Source organism: Ctenocephalides felis, unplaced genomic scaffold, assembly GCF_003426905.1.
Source record: "Ctenocephalides felis isolate EL2017-DRISC unplaced genomic scaffold, ASM342690v1 CF-g0.4_SCAFFOLD_03571, whole genome shotgun sequence".
Classification (NCBI taxonomy): domain Eukaryota; kingdom Metazoa; phylum Arthropoda; class Insecta; order Siphonaptera; family Pulicidae; genus Ctenocephalides; species Ctenocephalides felis.
Window position 1 is genome coordinate 1,074,883 of NW_020539725.1, and position 18,909 is coordinate 1,093,791.

Sequence of the window (18,909 nt, forward strand, 5' to 3'; positions counted from 1 at the left end):
CAGAAAAGAATTTTTTTGAATGTATTTTATGATGTCTGCCATTTACATATTTTATTCCTTATAGTATCAAAACCTTATATTTATTACCGCAGACGTGTACCTGGCGTACCAACATCAGCAGAGTTAAAAAACTCAGCTACCATCTGGCCTGATAGTATGCATAAATCTCCATGTTTTAAACGGATAAAAGCAATTTTTCATAATGATAATAGAAATTAATATTTTTTAGTCTATATGTGACATTCAATAATGTTGATGAGCGGGAAAAAACATTTTTTACGCTAAATTCATATAGATTAAAGTATACAAACGATAACAACAATTATTGTAATCTTTATTCAATTTTTTTATTTATTTTAGTCTAATTTCAAAATGTTGTATAAAAATAAAGTTATACAATATTATATATATATATATATATACATATATATATACTAGATGACCCGACAGACGTTGTCCTGTACTCACCTCTACGTTTTTTTAATATCCTATACTAATATTTATACCGTTCAGTTAAAAATAATCATTATTGTTTTTCGAGTTACTATTTACACCAATATATGAGTGATGTTAAATGTAGTACTGTTTCAAATAAAATGATTATTCTCAATTCCCACAGTTAACACTTTAATTATCCCTTTAACAAATATTAAAATATGTTCAATAAAATTATATATTAAAAATTATACACTGCGATTTATAGAACAAATTTATTTCCAATAGCTCAATTTATTTTAATGAATTTAAGGGTTATACAATATTTTTAGACATACCTGTAGATGTGGATGTTTAAATGAATGATTTTTTGTTTATTCACGGCTAAAACATTGATTTTCCAAATTTATCACCATGTTTTTATTGTCATAGCATGAAATATGAAAGTCAATAGCTGAAAATAAAAAATCTTTTAAAAAGTATAACAAATTCAGAAAGAATTAATATATAGCATGCGCGGTCAAGGTACAATATCACCTTGGATTTTTCTACCCAAAATAATTGCTTCAATAATGCCTACAATTTTTATAATTTCGTACCATATTTTAACTGGCTTTTAGTATTTTAATATCTAAATTGCATTTTTCACACTAATAATTCAATATACATTATTACTTAAGTTCATATTTGAAGTGAATTAATTTGTTCTCTATTCAACCTACTATCAACAAAATTATTGCAGCAAATAGAGAGGAAAAAAGCGTGTGCCCAGCTAATTTTAATCTAAAGTTCAGAAGTGAAAACAATTTGCATTTCGTCACCACCCCCCGCATTAATTGGATTATAACTCTTTTAATTCTAATTTTATCCTAACTTGTATCTTAAAGGTGATTAAATGAGTTACAACTTTCTCTATCATAAACTTTACCGTAACTTCTCTTATTTTGAAACGGCGAAGGGTTAAAGGGCTCGAAAGACACTCCGGTTGGACAGCCGCGCACTTTTTAAACAATTAGATCTCTATCAATATTTGTGTAACAAAAAAATAATAAAAAGCAATAATTAGTCAGAAAAATACCTGGAATTTTCATATATATACTTTTATACGTATTCTTTCAGAGATATTATAATGAGAAATTGGTTGTTTTTTCAAATGGATTTTTTTATGAAATCATGAGTTTTTTGAAAATCGTTTGTACTAATGTTATGGTATTTTCTAGAATCCATCAAGATCTCTCAAACCAAGTTAATTCTGGATGGAAAACGATTATTTTTAATTTTGGTGGAAATGGCACTCATAAACTATTTGATTTAAATGAAAAAAAAACATTGTATGCGTCTTTTAATTTCATGATAGCTCACTCATTTTACACGCAGAAGTACTTCATTTAAAGCTTATTTTGAGAACTATAAAAACCCATTTTTATAATTAACTTAATATTGTTCCTAGAACACTGTAAAATAGCGATTTATTAGGATTTTAATTGATATAATTTTGTTCATTACATGATTTTCGTTAAAATGTATATTTTTGAAGATATTAGCAAAAAACGATGAAAAACGCAAAAAAGAAACAAATTTTCAGTAGCCAGTAACTTGAAAAGTATTTGCTTTTTTGAAAAACATTATTGAACATTTTTCTCTTATAATTAGTACTTTTATCCACACCCAACGTTATTTCACCACTGAAAAGAAATGGCATCCCCCCGGGTAGTGCAAAGGAGTCTAAATTGTTTTCACTTTTGAACTTGAGAGTAAGATGAGCCTAATTCCAAAATTCCAAACGAATTGGAAAACAGTAAAAAAAAGTTCAGACCAAATCGCTCCAATGAGTAAATATTCCGTACAAAATGCCAACCATATGAATTTTTGACACAATGAAACTTCTAAATAATTTTTTGAGTAAGTAATTTTTTTTTGTATTGTGACTTAGTATAGTAAGGCAAAACGACTGCAAATTGAATACTTTTGAGCGCAATCACTTATGGCTCGTCTCTTACGCACGAATTCGTACGGAGGAATCTGTTCGCAAAGTGCGCAAACAAAATTATTGCAGGCAAAAGCAAAAGCAATCCACGCGTACGTTGAGAACACGATTCGCCGTGCGCCTCAGTCGCATGCGCAGACTGTCAGACGCATGTTATATTATTTGCATCTTATATTATTTTAATTATGGCACATCTCAGCTGCTTTTCGACAATAATAATGTAGACATTACATTTTCTTTATTTATAATCATGAATTTATTATATTTTAATATTGCCTTAGCATATAAGTGAATAGAAATGTTTAGCAAATGACAGTTGTCATTTGTTTTTAATGTCAAACCATGCATTATATATTTTAAAGGTCAAACAATGATAAGCGGTTTTTTGTAATTTTTTTCCATTTATTTCTACAATCTAACTATATTTCTATGAATTAAAACATTCTAGAAAATTTCCCGAACAAACTTCAGGAAAATTCATGGAAATCCGAATTATAGTTCAGGAGGATTAATGAAACTTACATTGTTACAGAAGAATTTTATATATAAGATATATATATATATATATATATATATATATATATATATATATATATATTCTTTGTCATTTTTTTAGGGTTTAGGCTTTCTGTACTCCATAGGATACGGTGTAGAGGTTTCACAATCGCGTGCGCTGGTGCATTATACAATTGCTGCTTTGGGCGGAAATGAATGGGCTCAAATGGCGTTGGGGTATCGATATTGGAGCGGAATCACGGTGGCGCCCAGCTGCGAGAAGGCTTTGGATCTTTACAGATCAGTTGCAGCAAAAGGTTTATATTTTCAAATGTTTTTATCCTAACGATTTTTAAAAATTCGGTTATGATTTATAATATTGTAATAAAATCCGGCTAAAATCATTCCCGATGTGAAAGGTATATGAGCCGTTCAGTGCACACAGTTACTAACTCCAAAAAACAGAAAGTGGAGAAAAGCGATGAAGTAATGTATATTGCTTTTAAAAATGTGTTATAATATAAATTGAAAAATATAATGAAGAATGTATAACTACATGTATAGTTTACATGTAACGGTACATAAATTTAATAACTAATAATAGTGAGTAAATAATTGTCATTAAAGTTAAAGTTTTTATATGATTTGTGGAGTTGTCAACTGAAAAAAATAATAAACATAATTTTTATATATTTGTGCTAATGTTTTTACATAAAAATAAATGTTGACTGTTAAGTCAAAATATACTATTTGTGATTAATCAGTAATATTATAACACTAAACCTACCGACAATTCATACATATACCTATCCCTACCGCGCGCGGTCAAATTTTGACCTATTAATTAAAAAGCTATCTATTTTATTAGTTAGTTCAAATAACGATTGATTTATTGTTTAATGTATATGAAATAAAGTAATTTTCATAAAGTTGTATCTAAATTTATTTTTATATAATTTCTAAAAGAAATTATAAAAAAAAGATATATAATTAAATACAGAACGAATGTCATATGCATACGTAATATACTTTTTTCGGCTTTCTCATATTCTTTACAATTTTTTTAGTTGATTTTCATTTTTTTTCATTTAGTTGATTTCATTGTCATAAAAACTTTATTTTCTTTAAATTTTGAATGTGCATCATCGAGATAAAAAAAATGATTGAAACAAAAGTTTGTGCCTAAATATGCTTTTTCTCGTTGTTTCTCTATATACATATCTTATACATTTCCATCAGGTCACAAAATCTAACAGTTTTCGGTACTCTCTTGCTGTTTTCTCCTTTTTCTATTTGATAATGTTTGAATGGGCCAAGTATTTTTTCAGTTTACTTTTATACACCGTGAGAGTAATGAAATTTGATTTATATAAATTGCTTCAAAATATGTGAATGAATGTGCGAGTTTTTGAACAACGAACTATCCAATTGAAAATTCCACAATCTTTCCTCTTGTCATTTCCCAAATTGAGAAATCCATTTATTTTGTCTGGTTAATTTCATATATTTTGTATAAATCTGCACTTACATTTCGACGGAAGCAACACCGAAATTGACAGTATTTTTCAAATTGATCGCGGTAGGCCACATAACAATTTTTTTCGGAAAATAGAAAAATATACTAAAATCAAAGAGTGCAGAAAATATTATTAGTATATTCTATAATTGTCGTATAGTTTGATAATGGTATTTTAACGATTAAAAATGTCTCAAGTTTTACACAAAGTTTGAAACGGGCGTTTTGACCGGCGTTGGTAGGTTTTAAATAATATCTTCTTCATCAGCTGTATTCTGTCATAATTTGCCAATTAGACTTACTGCCAAAGTTTATTTCTCTCAATTTTTCCTTTCTCAAAGTTCTAGCTTTAGTATATATTATAGAATTTACATATAGTGCAGTAAACGGAGCGTTTAGGGTCTGAATTTTTTTACTGTGCTCCGAATTGAATGAAATATTGGAATTAGGTTCATCTTAACCTCAAGTTAAAAAGTGAAAACAATTCGGGTACCGCTACCACCCTCTGGGGGGATGACACCCCTTCTCAATTGTGTAATAACATTTTTTTCAAAATAACGGCGGAAATCGATAGAAGAACTAATTATAAGAAAAAATGTCGAACTTATTTTCATTTCATCAACCACAAAATTTTGTATTATTTTGTTAATCATGAAATGTATCTATCTTCACGGTACAGAATTTTGGCAGGCGATTTGTTCTTATAGTAAAGTATCGTATGGCTGAAAGGTCCACGTGTTAAATAAATTAATATAGTTTTATATCACTATAGTCAAATGGAAGTTCAATAATTGCAGTAAAAAGAACAACAAATATGCGGGTTTAGACAAAATTATACTGGGTACTAGTGTTATATTAACTGTTTTTATTTAAGGGTAGTTTTATGATTTGAACAAATTATGGATGTGGTAATTATTTTCGAGAAATTGAAATAACATTCATATCATTTTGAATTTCTTAATTTTCTTTCAATTTCAAAATAATTTTGTCAAACAATTTTGCATCAAGGGGTTGTTTTTAAGGGTCTAAAAGGGTTAAAAATTTGATAATTAAGATAGAAAACATAAAATATCATTTACTTTATACGTAATTCTTATTATATCATACCGAAATAACAGTCTACCTGCAACCGCTGAGGCGATAACATGTCTAAAGGTCAACAAATAGTTTTACCTACAAACCGGTTACTTATACAGTTGTTGTTGTGAAGAACACAAGTGTGTTAATGTACTATTGATTTTGTATTTCAAATTAATTTAATACTGTGAAAAAATAAAAACATTTGTTATAGTGAGTGTCAATACGTGTAGTAATTCATTCCCTTCGGGGAAATGAATAACATCCCGCCGATACTAGAATCTCAAAATGTGCTTCAAGATACTTCTATGACTGATGCCGATTACGTTAATAATTTTCTAATTAATAATGCAAATAACATTACTCCATAACCTAATATTTCTCAAGATTCAGAAATGAACGAAGATAGTGACTACAATCCGGGTCATCCATGGCAGCTGGCTCCAAACCCAAAGAAACGAAAAATACACGGAACAATTTCTCCGTACTCAATTAATTTACAAAACAGGTATGAACCTCTAAAAACAATTAAAGAAGTTCAGAAAAGTACCGGTAGCAATTCTCAAGAAAACACACCTAACCAAACAATCCAAAAGCCGCCTCCTATATTTACTTATGACGTTGATGATATGAACAAAATGATTCATGAACTAAACACAATTATCGACCCAAAACAATACACATTGCGCGCTGTCAACAATAACACAATCAAAATATTATGTGAGAATTCTGAAGTGTTTCGTACACTTACAAAACACTTTAGGAATACTAAAGTAACACACCATACATACCAATTGAAAGAGGAGAGGGCGTATCGGGTAGTCATTAGGTACCTGCACCATACAACGGACGTAAGTCAAATTGTCAACGCACTTGCTGCATTGGGTCACAAAGTCAGAAATATTACAAATATTATTAGCAGAGTAACTAAATCACCGCTCAATCTTTTTTACGTAGATTTAGAACCGAATAAAAATAATAAAGATGTCTACTTGGTAACAAAAATATTAAATCACATTATTCGTGTAGAACCCCCTAATAATAATAAAACAGTAATACAATGTAAACGTTGCTTATTATTTGGTCACACGAAAAAATATTGCAACAGACCCCACGTTTGTGCCAGATGTTCTGATAACCATAGTACTGCCGACTGTAAAAAATCGAACGACGCACCGAACCGCTGCTATCACTGCTCTATGGAGCACAGTGCTCATTACCGTGGGTGCCCTATTTATCAAAAGCTATACAATCAAAAATTCAAAAATAATCCAACAACATTACATAATCGTATCACATCAAATAATGGAAACGCCACTTCTCGCTCCGACAACACAATGACGAATTCACATCAAGATCATAACCGAACCTACTCCCAGGTACTAAACAATAACAACAGTACTGAAAACATAACAAGTTCAGGGCCGAACTTCACAGCTTTTCTTCTAGAATTTAAAAATATGTTTAATCAACTGATTCAACAGAACACTATGGTGCTCAGTATGCTTACAACCTTAGTAAATAAAAGACAACACTAATGGCTAAATTTTTAAGAATTGCACTGTGGAACGCTAACGGAATCATTCAACATAGATTGGAAGTAATTACATTTTTAAAAATTAACCAAATAGACATTTTATTAATTAGTGAAACGCATTTCACAAATTTTTCATATTTTAAAATACCTGGATATACGATGCAACACTGCAATCATCCTGACGGTACAGCTCATGGTGGAACAGCTATATTAATTAAAAATACAATTGATCACTATCCTTTACCAGATTATCAATATGATCTCCTGCAGGCAACCTCAATAAAAGTCAAGTTACAGTCGTATAACATAACATTGTCAGCGGTTTACTGTCCGCCACGACATAAAATTAAACAGATAGATTTCGAAAATTTTCTTTCACAACTAGGCCCAAAATTTATTGTAGGAGGAGATTACAATTGCAAACATACAAGATGGGGTTCTCGATTAATTACATCTAGAGGCAAGGAATTATTAAATGCAATAGATAAAAACAATCTCTCTTACATATCAACTGGAAGCCCAACATACTGGCCGAGCGATACTAATAAAATACCGGATCTGCTAGATTTTTTCATTACAAAGGATATTGATGAAAATTACATTGAAATAAAACCATCTTTTGATTTATCATCCGACCATTCTCCAATCATTCTAACAATAGGAGTTGCACCAATTCCTATAAAAACAACAGAATACTTTATAATAAATTCACAAATTGGGAAAAATTTCGCAACACACTAAATGAACGAACAAATCTTAAAATGCGATTGAAAAATTAAGAAGATATCGATAAATCAATAAACGACTTAATTTTTAACATTCAGGAGTCAGTGGTACAAGCAACTCCAGAATTACATTTTCGTGAAGTACCCGCTGGAAATAAAAAATCTAATACAGAAGAAAAGGAGGGCAAGAGCAAAATGGCAACGTTATCACAGGCCAGAAGACAAAACTCAATTTAATAAATTATGCCGATTGCTCAAAGCAAAATTAAAACTAGCCACTTCCGAAAATTTTGAACAATATATTTTAAGCCTGTCTAGAACGGACAATACTATCTGGCAGCCAATTCGGAATAATAAAAAACCAAAAATTCCAGCACCACCAGTTAGAGAAGATATAAATGAACCTTGGGCAAGAAGTGATCTCGAAAAGGCACTGCTTTTTGCCAAACATTTAACTTCAGTATTTCAGCCTTTTGACAATTCTACGGATACTGAAATAGCAGAAGAACTACATAAATCAATAGAAATGGTGGAAGCTATAACCCCTGTTAAACCAAAGGAAGTCAGCTATGAAATAAATAATCTAAAAGCAAAAAAGTCTCCGGGCTATGATTTAATAAGTGGTAAAGTCATTAAAGAAATTCCAAGGAAAACAATTATTGCAATTACATATATATTCAACGCTATACTCAGGATTGGTTACTGGCCAAACCACTTTAAGAGGGCACAAATTATAATGATACTCAAACCGGGTAAAAATCCAACGGATGTTTCGTCATACAGACCTATCAGTTTGCTTCCTATAATTTCCAAAATACTGGAAAAAATAATATATAAAAAGATTAATCATGATTTACCGACAGACATCTGGATGCCGTCACATCAGTTCGGGTTCAGGCATAAGCACTCAACGACTCAACAAATCCATAGGATTGTTGAAAATATTAAAAAAACATTTGAACAAAAGGAATATTGCAGTGGCATTTTCTTGGACGTTCGTCAGGCCTTTGATAAGGTCTGGCATCCTGGGCTGTTATATAAAATTTAAAAACACTTTCCAGTTAAATACTTCAAGCTATTAAAATCATATTTAGAAAACAGATATTTCCAGATTAGAGTGAACGCTGAACTGTCAGATTTCTGTAAAATAGGGTCAGGAGTCCCGCAGGGCAGCATCCTGGGACCATTATTATATGTATTATTTACATTAGATATACCAATACCTCCTAACTCTATTATAGCTACATTTGCAAACGACACTGCTATCTTATTCAGAAATCAAAATCCTTTATTAGCACCTCAACTGACTCAAAATTATATCTGCATATTAGAGAAATGGCTAAACAAATGGCACATACGGATTAACGAATCAAAATCTGCGCACATAACATTCACGTTGTGTCAAAAAACTTGTCCTCCTGTATACTTAAACAACATCATGATCCCACAAGTGCAAGTAGTAAAATATCTGGGACTCCATCTAGATACAAGACTCACGTGGAAAGAACATATAAAAAAGAAAAAGGAACAAATTCTACTAAAAATAAAGGAGATGAACTGGTTACTTAGCAGACAGTCCAAACTATCCGTCGAAAATAAACTACTGCTATACAAGGCTATCATTAAGCCAATATGGACCTATGGTCTAGAGCTATGGGGATGCGCCTCCAAATCTAATCTGGAAATTATGCATAGAACACAAACTAAAATCTTAAGAGCCATCCTCAACTCACCCTGGTATGTCACTAACAAAACTGTCTATGGCGACCTAAAAATGCTGACTGTGCACGAGACATATAAAGAACTATCATCTAAATACCGTAACAGATTGGAGATGCACCCAAATGAATCGATAAAGGATTTACTGCGCCCTCAACAAAACCCAAGATTGAAGAGAAAGTGGCCTCTACATAGTATTTAAGTACAACCATTAGTTATATATATACGCGTATAAATATATTAAGTAACATAATGTAAGATAGATCAGTGGATCCTATCTTATTTTAACATTCACATAATTTGCAATTTAGCTTATAGAAAAATGTAATTTTTTCTGATTGCTAAATAAAACTATTAAAAAAAAAAAAAAAAACGAAATATATTTTTAAGTTTTTTTTTTCAATTTAAAGGTTTTTTGAAGGGTTTTAGGGTTTTCACGGGGTTGAGAATGATTTTATTGCAAGGTAAATGTATTAAGAATATTTTTTAATTATATCCTATAATATTATAAATGTTTACTAGCGATGAAATGGCTCAATGTCCACTTATTTATTAAGGGGTCGGTACCCTCCAAGGGGGTGGTGGCGGAACCCAAAGTGTTTTCACTTTTGCACTTGAGGTTAAGATGAACCTAATTTCAAAATTTCATGCGATTCGGAACACGGTAAAAAAAAATTCAGAGATTATACCCTTTTTTCCTTTCTGTTTACTGCACTAATAAGACTATATTATAAGTACATTATTCATTTACATTAAACATTTTGGTATACATACTTTCTTACAGTACGGATTTGAAATCTGTATCTTTATTAGAATCACATTTAAATCTTATAATATTGGGTTTGGACCTTTCTAATTTTATCCAGCGCATTGTAAGCCAATTCATTGTACATAATGTTGCTAGATTTGATTTTGTTGATAAAAAAATCTTGGTGAGAAATATTTGTGTTAGCTGAAATGTCGCTTTCTTTTAATATTTTCTATTATATTGTTCCAATCATATGGTGAGAATATGTTTTGATTTTTTTTTCGCACGTAACTCAATATCAGTAAAATTTTGAGATACTATTATTTCTACTGACAAGAGATTTCATTTCAATTGACTTAGCTTTTTTTTCAATCTATGAACAAGTTTCAATAATCTTAAACCCGGTGCACTGACACCAGATTTCATGCTGGACGACATGATAAATAATAATTTACGATCTTTCCCGACATATTTTGCGATCTTGCCTGCCAGATTTCACGTTTAAGATCTTCATTCACAACGGCGATATCTTGATCATAATTTCTGTGTAAAACCGTTGCCTAGCAACGTCGGAATTTGATTTCACGACAACTTCTGTCCTCGAAAATTCCTGTCGTATTTTGCGATTAGAGCATGTCCTAATCGGCGATGGATTAACTATTTTGTGGCCGATACCTTCAGTGTCCAATAGGAAAGCTGTATTTTGTCACGTAAATATCAATGCGTACTTGATTCATGTACTCCGATTTTGGAAGCATTCAGTTTTTATTTTGTAAATAGCTATTGTGTATATCTAGAGGCATGAATAAATGATCAGTTTAAGAAACGCAGTTCAGTACTTTTAAAATATTCAAATTTTCGAAAAAAATTAAATATGCATTTTTTTCAATTTTTCGTAATTTTATCTGAAATATCAAAAAATTTCAAAATTTCCAAGAAAATTAAAAAAAATTCAATTCGTTTTATTTCCAAATTTTCGAAATTTGCAAAAATACTCAAAATAAAAAAACTTGTGGGGTGTATGGCATCGTGCCTTAAGGCAAATTGCTGAAACTTTCCGTACCGTAACGAAATGATCGAGGAATATTAAATGTTTTAAAATTTTTATAAATATTGTAACACTGTCTAATATTTATAAGAATTATATAAAATGAATTGGAAAGTTGAAATTATTTGTTTAAAGTATATTAAAACAGTATTAAAAGAAAAATCTGAATTATTTTCGATATACAAAATTTTTTTTTTCGAAGAAAAAAAAAATTGAAACAAGGCATTTTATTTCAAAAATCAATTATTTTGTTAAAACAAGCAGAAAGTTCTTTGAATCATTTAAACCGGACGCTTAGTTCTCTCAAAAACTGCCATTTTTGCACATTTAGCTCTGTATCTTCGAAATGGCTGGGCCTGCCTTTGCCAAAAACTAATAACCACTTCTCCCAATCATTACTAATTGAATGTTTTTTAGATCATTCAAATCGGATACTCCGTTCTCTCAAAAACTCAATTTTTATTTTCTGCACTCTTTGCTCTTTATCTCCGTAACTGCTGGACCTGCCTTTGCCAAAAACTAATCAGCACATCTCCCTGTCGATAGGAATCGAATGTTTTTTGAACCATTCAAATCGATTTATCCGTGCGCCCGAAACCGTGGACGAAAAATTGTATCCATACACACACGCAAACACCAATTTTTTCTGAAGTATGCCAAAATGTTCAGAAACCATCAAAACGTCGAGAAATGCAAAAATTTTCGATTTAGATTTTTGGACGATTACAATACTTTCCCTACGGGAAGTTAAAAATTGAAATTTGCGAACCTTTTTAATATTTTTATATCAATATTAATTATCCGATAAAGATACTGATTTTCAACATCAATAATTGTTATATTAAGGGGCACAACTAGAATAACCGCCTAAAAAAGATGATTTTTGGGAATTTATATTGAAAAAAATACTTTATCAATCATTTCAAAATTTTAAGAATATATTTACACATGTTTTAAGAATGCATAGTAAAATTTTTGAATAAAAAAATCAAATATTTTTTAAGTTATCGTCGATCTCCAACGGCGCAAAAAAAGGCCCTTCACTGCTGCAGTGATTCCGCCCTTCTACGTGGATGAAATTCAAAAAAAAATGTTCTCGTTAAACAAGATAATATTGTCTGTAAAATGAACTACTATAAAAAAAATCAAAAATTGATTAAATGGCGGCGTTTTTTTAAAAAAAGTCGAATTTTACCCAAAATGTTGGTCCTTTTAGATAGTTCATTTTACGGAGAACTATATATAGAACATGTAAAAAAAAATTGATAGTGATCCGATCATTTGTTTTTGAGTAATCGCTGCAGCAAATTCGGAAAATGCTGTTTCAAGAAAGACGCGTTTAAAGATAAAATGATCGTTTTATGTTATATCTTCTATATATATAAAAATAAGTTGGAAAGGTCTCGGGCTCCGCAAGGTTTATAGCTTTGTAAGAAAATTAGTGGTGCATGGCATCGTGCCCTAATGTAAATTGTTGGAACTTCATGTGCCGTAATTAAAAATTCGAGTAATAAAAATAATCAGCAATTGTTTTAAATAATTTCTAATAGATTATCTACGTATATATAAAAATAAGTCGGGTTTTCCTTCCTGACGATACAACTCCAGAACGCACAAACCGATTTCGACAATTTTGCATTCGTTGGAAAGGTCTCGGGCTCCGCAAGGTTTATAGCTAAGTAATTAGAAATTCGAATAATGACATTAGTGAGAATTATCAGAATTATGCTTGGTTAAGTCAACGAGCAATTCTTGCCGCAAAGAATAATGATGTACACGCACTGAATTTTACCATTCAATCAAAAATTTCTGGCCATTTGGTGACATACCAATGATTCCGACTGGTCTTCCGTTTGACTTCAAACGATTGCAATTTCCAGTTCGCCTTGCGTTCGCAATAACAAGTCGCAAGGCCAATCGCTTAGTGTTTGCGGGATAAATTTCAAATAGATTATTTAGAAAATCATTGTTTTTCACATGGGCAGTTATACGTTGCCTGTTCACGAGTTGGAAAACCATCCGCTTTGTTTGTGTTAACGTCAGACCAAAAAACAAAAAAATGTGGTTTACCAAAGAGCACTTCAATGAAACGGATAATTTGCGAAAATGATTCACTTTCATTTACTTAGAGAAGTTTAACTAAAAAAACACTTCATTTTTGTAATCGAAATAAATTCTGTTGTATAATAAAATCAAATTTTTTCTTTTCAAATATAAAACAAACAAAAAAATATTCATCTTTCTCACGAAACCATCTGGTGGCGAAACGAAGTTCGTCGGGTTTGCTAGTACTATATATATACTCTTTAAATGGCTGTGACCCAAAAACTATTTAAGATATCGATTTAAAATTTTGGTATGTTATTTTTAAAGATATAACCTATCGAAATATGGAAAAATTGAAAATTCGATTTTTTGAAAATTTCACACTAGTTGTGCCCCTTAAGGGGGGAAGTCCATATAGACGCATGAAAATAGGTCATATTTTAAAAATATTTTTAAACGTAATGGAATAATTTTATTGTGAAGGGCCACATATGAAGTTGAAGGACGTCAATTGATGACAATGGCGGAATGAACACCATATGACAGATGTCAGTTGAATAACGTCAATTGATGATAAAACTAAATTATATTGGGCTACGTTGATTCGGATCTGGCATCAAGCAAGCTATAACGATCTGATTGTTTTTATACGATCGAATATTATTATCGCGCTTTTTAAAACGATCGAAAATATTGTATCGAGTTTTTTGCCAACGAGCGTTTTCTCGTGATCGAAATTTAGATTTGATTTAATGTAATATCAACATCTTTATCAATTGAGACATTAATAAACAGTCATTATCGAGTTGAAATAAAATTATTGCGATTTCATTCAATAATTAATTAATTAATAATATATGGCCCACCAGCGCCATATATTATCCAAATTGTAGTAATAATAAATTTCATAAAATATTATTTATATTTGGTTTATTTTATGTATGATTAATATCCACGACACTATGTGTTGTCATATTTATCGTTAATAAAATGTGATTGGTATTTTCTTATTTATAATAGAAAAAGAAAGGTTTTGAAAATTATACATTTTGGCAAATTCGACTAGGGAGAAACAAAAGCCGTGTCCGATCTGACACTTGAATTTCCTTTTGTTTTTCTCAGTGCTGTCACTATATGGGCCAATCTGTCCAGAGACATGTGATGCGTGTTGACAAGCCGCTATGCGTGTTGGCAACCCGCTACATCACTCCGCCCTAATGAAAAAGATTGTTTCGCATCTCTGACTGCCATTCTTGAACTTCCTTGTAAATTTCTTTTGGTTGAGATTGTGTGATAAATTGCCGTGTTGGCTTGTTGAGTTTGTTGATTGCTTACGTAGCCCTTCGCTGGTGAGTTAGCGATTGAGTAGATGTGGCCCTTCGCTGGTGAGTTAGCGGCTGAGTATATTTGACACTTCGCTGGTGAGTTAGCGGTTGAGTGTATGTGGCCCTTCCATAAACTTTGACATAACTTTATTTAACCCTTTTAGAATACAAAAAAATATTAAAAAAAAAAAATTATTTCAAAATGGCGGCTCAGCATAACTTTTTGTGGACTGCCTCTGGCGCGAGGTCCAAAACTGCTGCATTTCTCACTCATCAACCGTCGATCTGAAAAAAAAATTTTTTAATGATTTCTTTTGAGAACATATCAATGGGAAGGATAAACCTATAAAATTGAAAAAAAAGTATAAAAGTCAATGAAAAACAAGCCTTTGAAAAAAAAATCTAAATTTTTGGCTATTTTTTTGACATTTTGGGCTCTAGAAAATACTTTATAAACGCGAAAGATCTAAGGATTTAGGTTTATCCTTCCGATAATAATATAGAGAAAGGCCTCACCCAATTTCAGACAAATCGATACATAACTTTTTGAGCTACAACTGCAGCAGTTTTTGAAAACACAGTTTTGAGATAATCGCGTTTAAAGATTTAGTAAAGGAAAATGACCAGTATTAGTTACTTACCGATTAATCTGCAATATCAGGTCCATACAATAGTCCTTCCTTATCTTCAAAAAGCTGATTATCTGTAAGTTGTTGTTGTTTGTGAGCTGTACCAGCATCTTTTATTTGTGAAAGGCTGCTACGATCCTAACAAGTTATTCGCGCCTCATCAGTATTATCAGCATATGCTTTAGCATAAGTACCAACAGTTAAATTCAGAAGGTTCATTATTCTTAATATTGAACTAAAACCTTCAATAAATATCCTAGCTGCAATATATGGTGAAATTTCAACTACCCTTAGTCCACAAGGTGGGTGTTTTGGTGATAATCCCACTATAGTCGCCAAACTGCCGCGTTGAAACTTTCATTCGCGTTCTGCGTATGATCACCAAGGCATCGTTCAAGTAAATCATCTTTGGACAAATCTTCATAAATTGGTGAAAGATGATGTTTCATTTCTTCACCAAGTAATGGAGCTAAATCTACGTCTAGATGATCTTGACCTCTGGCACTTTCATTATGACTTGTACTGGCGTCAATTTTTTCACCTGCTTTATCAGTAAACTGATTGCCCTGATAACGTCTTTTTTAGTGTTATTTTGTGCAATATTACTTCATTACTTCGCTTACCTTTTAGATAATTCGGCATTTTTACGTATTGAAATGAACTGAACACTACGAATTTTCCAGCTAAACTAACTATATTTCTCGACTAACTTTTGTTCGCATACCAATATTACACATGTACTAAGGTACATAGAAGTCTTCCAGTTGTAGGCCAAAAGAAGTATTTCTAGTTATTATAATGAAAGAGACCTTTTTCACTCGAAATTTAACAATACGCTTGATCGATTGACAATGCGCACTCCGGCCCGCCCCGTTATGTTAGCTATAACTTTGTTAATATAAGAGATTTTTTTTTGTCGACTCGTTAATATACGCTCAACATACTATACTTGCAGATTATCGAAAAAAAAAAATTTCAATTTTTTGAAAATGTTATATGGACTTCCCCCCTTAAACTGAAGCATTTTATTATCTGTTAATTATTATTATTTCACTTAATCCTAATCAGATGCGATACATACATGTTTTTGTTTACAATTCATACAATTCTCTGTTTGTACACTTATAAAAGCATTAGTGTATTTTAGACCTTTAAAATATAAATTGTGAAATTCACAGTATATATTTATAATAATCTATTTGAAAATGCACGAAATCACTATTAATCATAAAATAAGTAAAAATCTGGCGCAAAATTCTTGTTCGACAGAAATTCTTTTACGACAGAAATCCTGTTACAAGGAATACTGGCGTCGTGTGCACCGGGCTTTAGACAGTTTTAATATGCATGTTTTACCTGGTGCACGAGTTCAAGTACATACATATATTATTTTTTTAAAGTTTGTAACGTCTTTATAAAACACGATAAAATTTCTTGAGACTCACGAGACCCTACAGTTCTTTGCTAAACAATCATGGTTTATATTTTTACTAAATCCTTATGCAAAATTCATGAATTCGAAACCCGAAATACGGCCCAACCGTAACATATACATTACAGAATGGAGTTAATCAAAATATGTTCTGAAATAAATGTCATTATTTAGTCTAAAAAACAGTTTCACAGTGCTAATTGTTAATATTCCGGAAAGTTTACGTCTCAGTTTTTCAAAAGTGGAGTTATAACTTTTATTATTTATTTATCATCATACGAGCCGCTCAGTGCACAGGGCACCCAGAAATTTGCCCTCAGTGGCATACTTTGAGCATTTAGCAATAGTTTTAGTGTAAATATATGAAAATGAATTGAATAGAGCGTTTGTGTAGATTAAAAATAATATAAGTAATGTTTATTATTACTTATATTTAATCTATACACATACTTTAGAGTTTTTCTCTTATATTTATGTGTTCTTATTTATACATGAGTTATAGGATTATATATTGTCTCACTCAGAATACTTTTAATTTATTTATTGAATATTATTTTGAATAATAATTATTAATATAATCAATAATTAATATATATTTTATTGATGACAATAATAAATTTGGCTTTATAATATAAAATTATGCTCGAATCGATTTTAATATTGTTACGTATTTCCTTTATTTGTTACTAATTTCTTTGCTCATATTCTAATTTGTTATTAGTTGTTTATACATTCGCAGTCTTTCTACAGCCTTACCGTGACGTCGCGATCCTGAAAGAAACTGATTACTTTAAATACTACTAATGAAAAGGCGTTTGTTTGTGACTTAATTAACTAATCTATATTTATACAATAATCACGTATTCTAAAACTTATCTGTAATCCGCGGTATACCCAGTGTTCATAACCTGTCCATACATCGGGCCCGATTCACTTCTCACATTAATCACATTACATCGCATTAATTAAAAGTATACCCATAACATCATTTAAGCTTACATTATTATTAACATTTACCCGCCATAACGAACTAAAGCCTCACACCCTTGGCCACGACTACTTCTAGATTGCGACTCCTTCGACGCGTCTTTTCGACTGCCAACTCGACACACATTTTATATTATTTTTCTGGTTGGCCCATTTTGTGGAATTGAGCGACATCCCATTACAATTTTGGATCCAATCAGTGGCTATTACATTCATCAAGCAATCAAATATTGTCCGGTGATTGCATGGTACGTAGAATTAAATCGGGTACAGGTGATCCGAGTTTCTTAGAAATATAAATTAATTGCAAGATGATATATTTAGAGAAAGGATGCATGACAATAATATGGATTGTTTATTGTTGCTATCCTGTATGAAAGTAATAAAATATATAATAAGACCAGCGTTGGGAGTGAAGCGTTAACACTATCATTTATATAAAATTAAAAAAAATAACACTATTTTATAATATTCTTATCAACAGCTTTGTAATCTATTCTAACAATAGCAATATTAACAAAACATAAAAAACGACATTATAACTACACAAATATACCTTTGGCACTAATATTTGTCTCGCCTAAAACATAAACAAAATTTTTAATTATTCAAAACCTTATTGCTTATCTCTCTGCAAAAAAAATTAATTAACAATGTAAAAAGAGAACACACCCCAAAAAAAGTATTGCAGGAGTAAGACTAAGAGCGAGAATAAGTACAATAAAACTCAAATTGAACATAAGTAATTAAAATACTCTGCATATTATTTTAAAATTCGAGTTCTGTTGACTGCTTTGAATTCGACGGTCCTATATCTATTAATCGTACAACGCAAACATAAACCTAATTTTACTTTTACCTTAGTCTAAGTATTCTTATTTCTATTATTCCGTGTACAGCAAGTGCGCTTCTCAATATAAAAACAACAAGTGAGTCGCCGTAGTGCTTGTTTTCCTGATGTTCCTAGGCTCCAAACGGTGCTGAATGCCCATAGCACCTTGCCTACCCATTAGAAGACCTGAAGCGACATCGCGCCCGCTTATAATTTCATAAGGAAATTACCATCAGCAATAAAAAACGAAACACACAACATTATCACGCTTATTGATGGCGGAAGTTTTTGACATTAGCGGCAGTACAATGTGGTTAATAGTACTGGCCCTAGCTTTAAATCCACAAAATTTCACTAAAATACATATAACG

General features: G+C 31.2%; 1 protein-coding gene across 1 annotated transcript in view; it reads left to right on the forward strand.

Moving 5' to 3' along the window:
* LOC113386796 (protein sel-1 homolog 1) overlaps positions 1-18,909 on the forward strand; it is a 225,599-nt gene that overhangs the window by 50,710 nt on the left and 155,980 nt on the right. Inside the window, exon 4 of the mRNA XM_026624551.1 lies at positions 3,039-3,234. Coding sequence (XP_026480336.1) covers positions 3,039-3,234 — 196 coding nt within the window. The remainder of the gene's footprint in view (positions 1-3,038; positions 3,235-18,909) is intronic.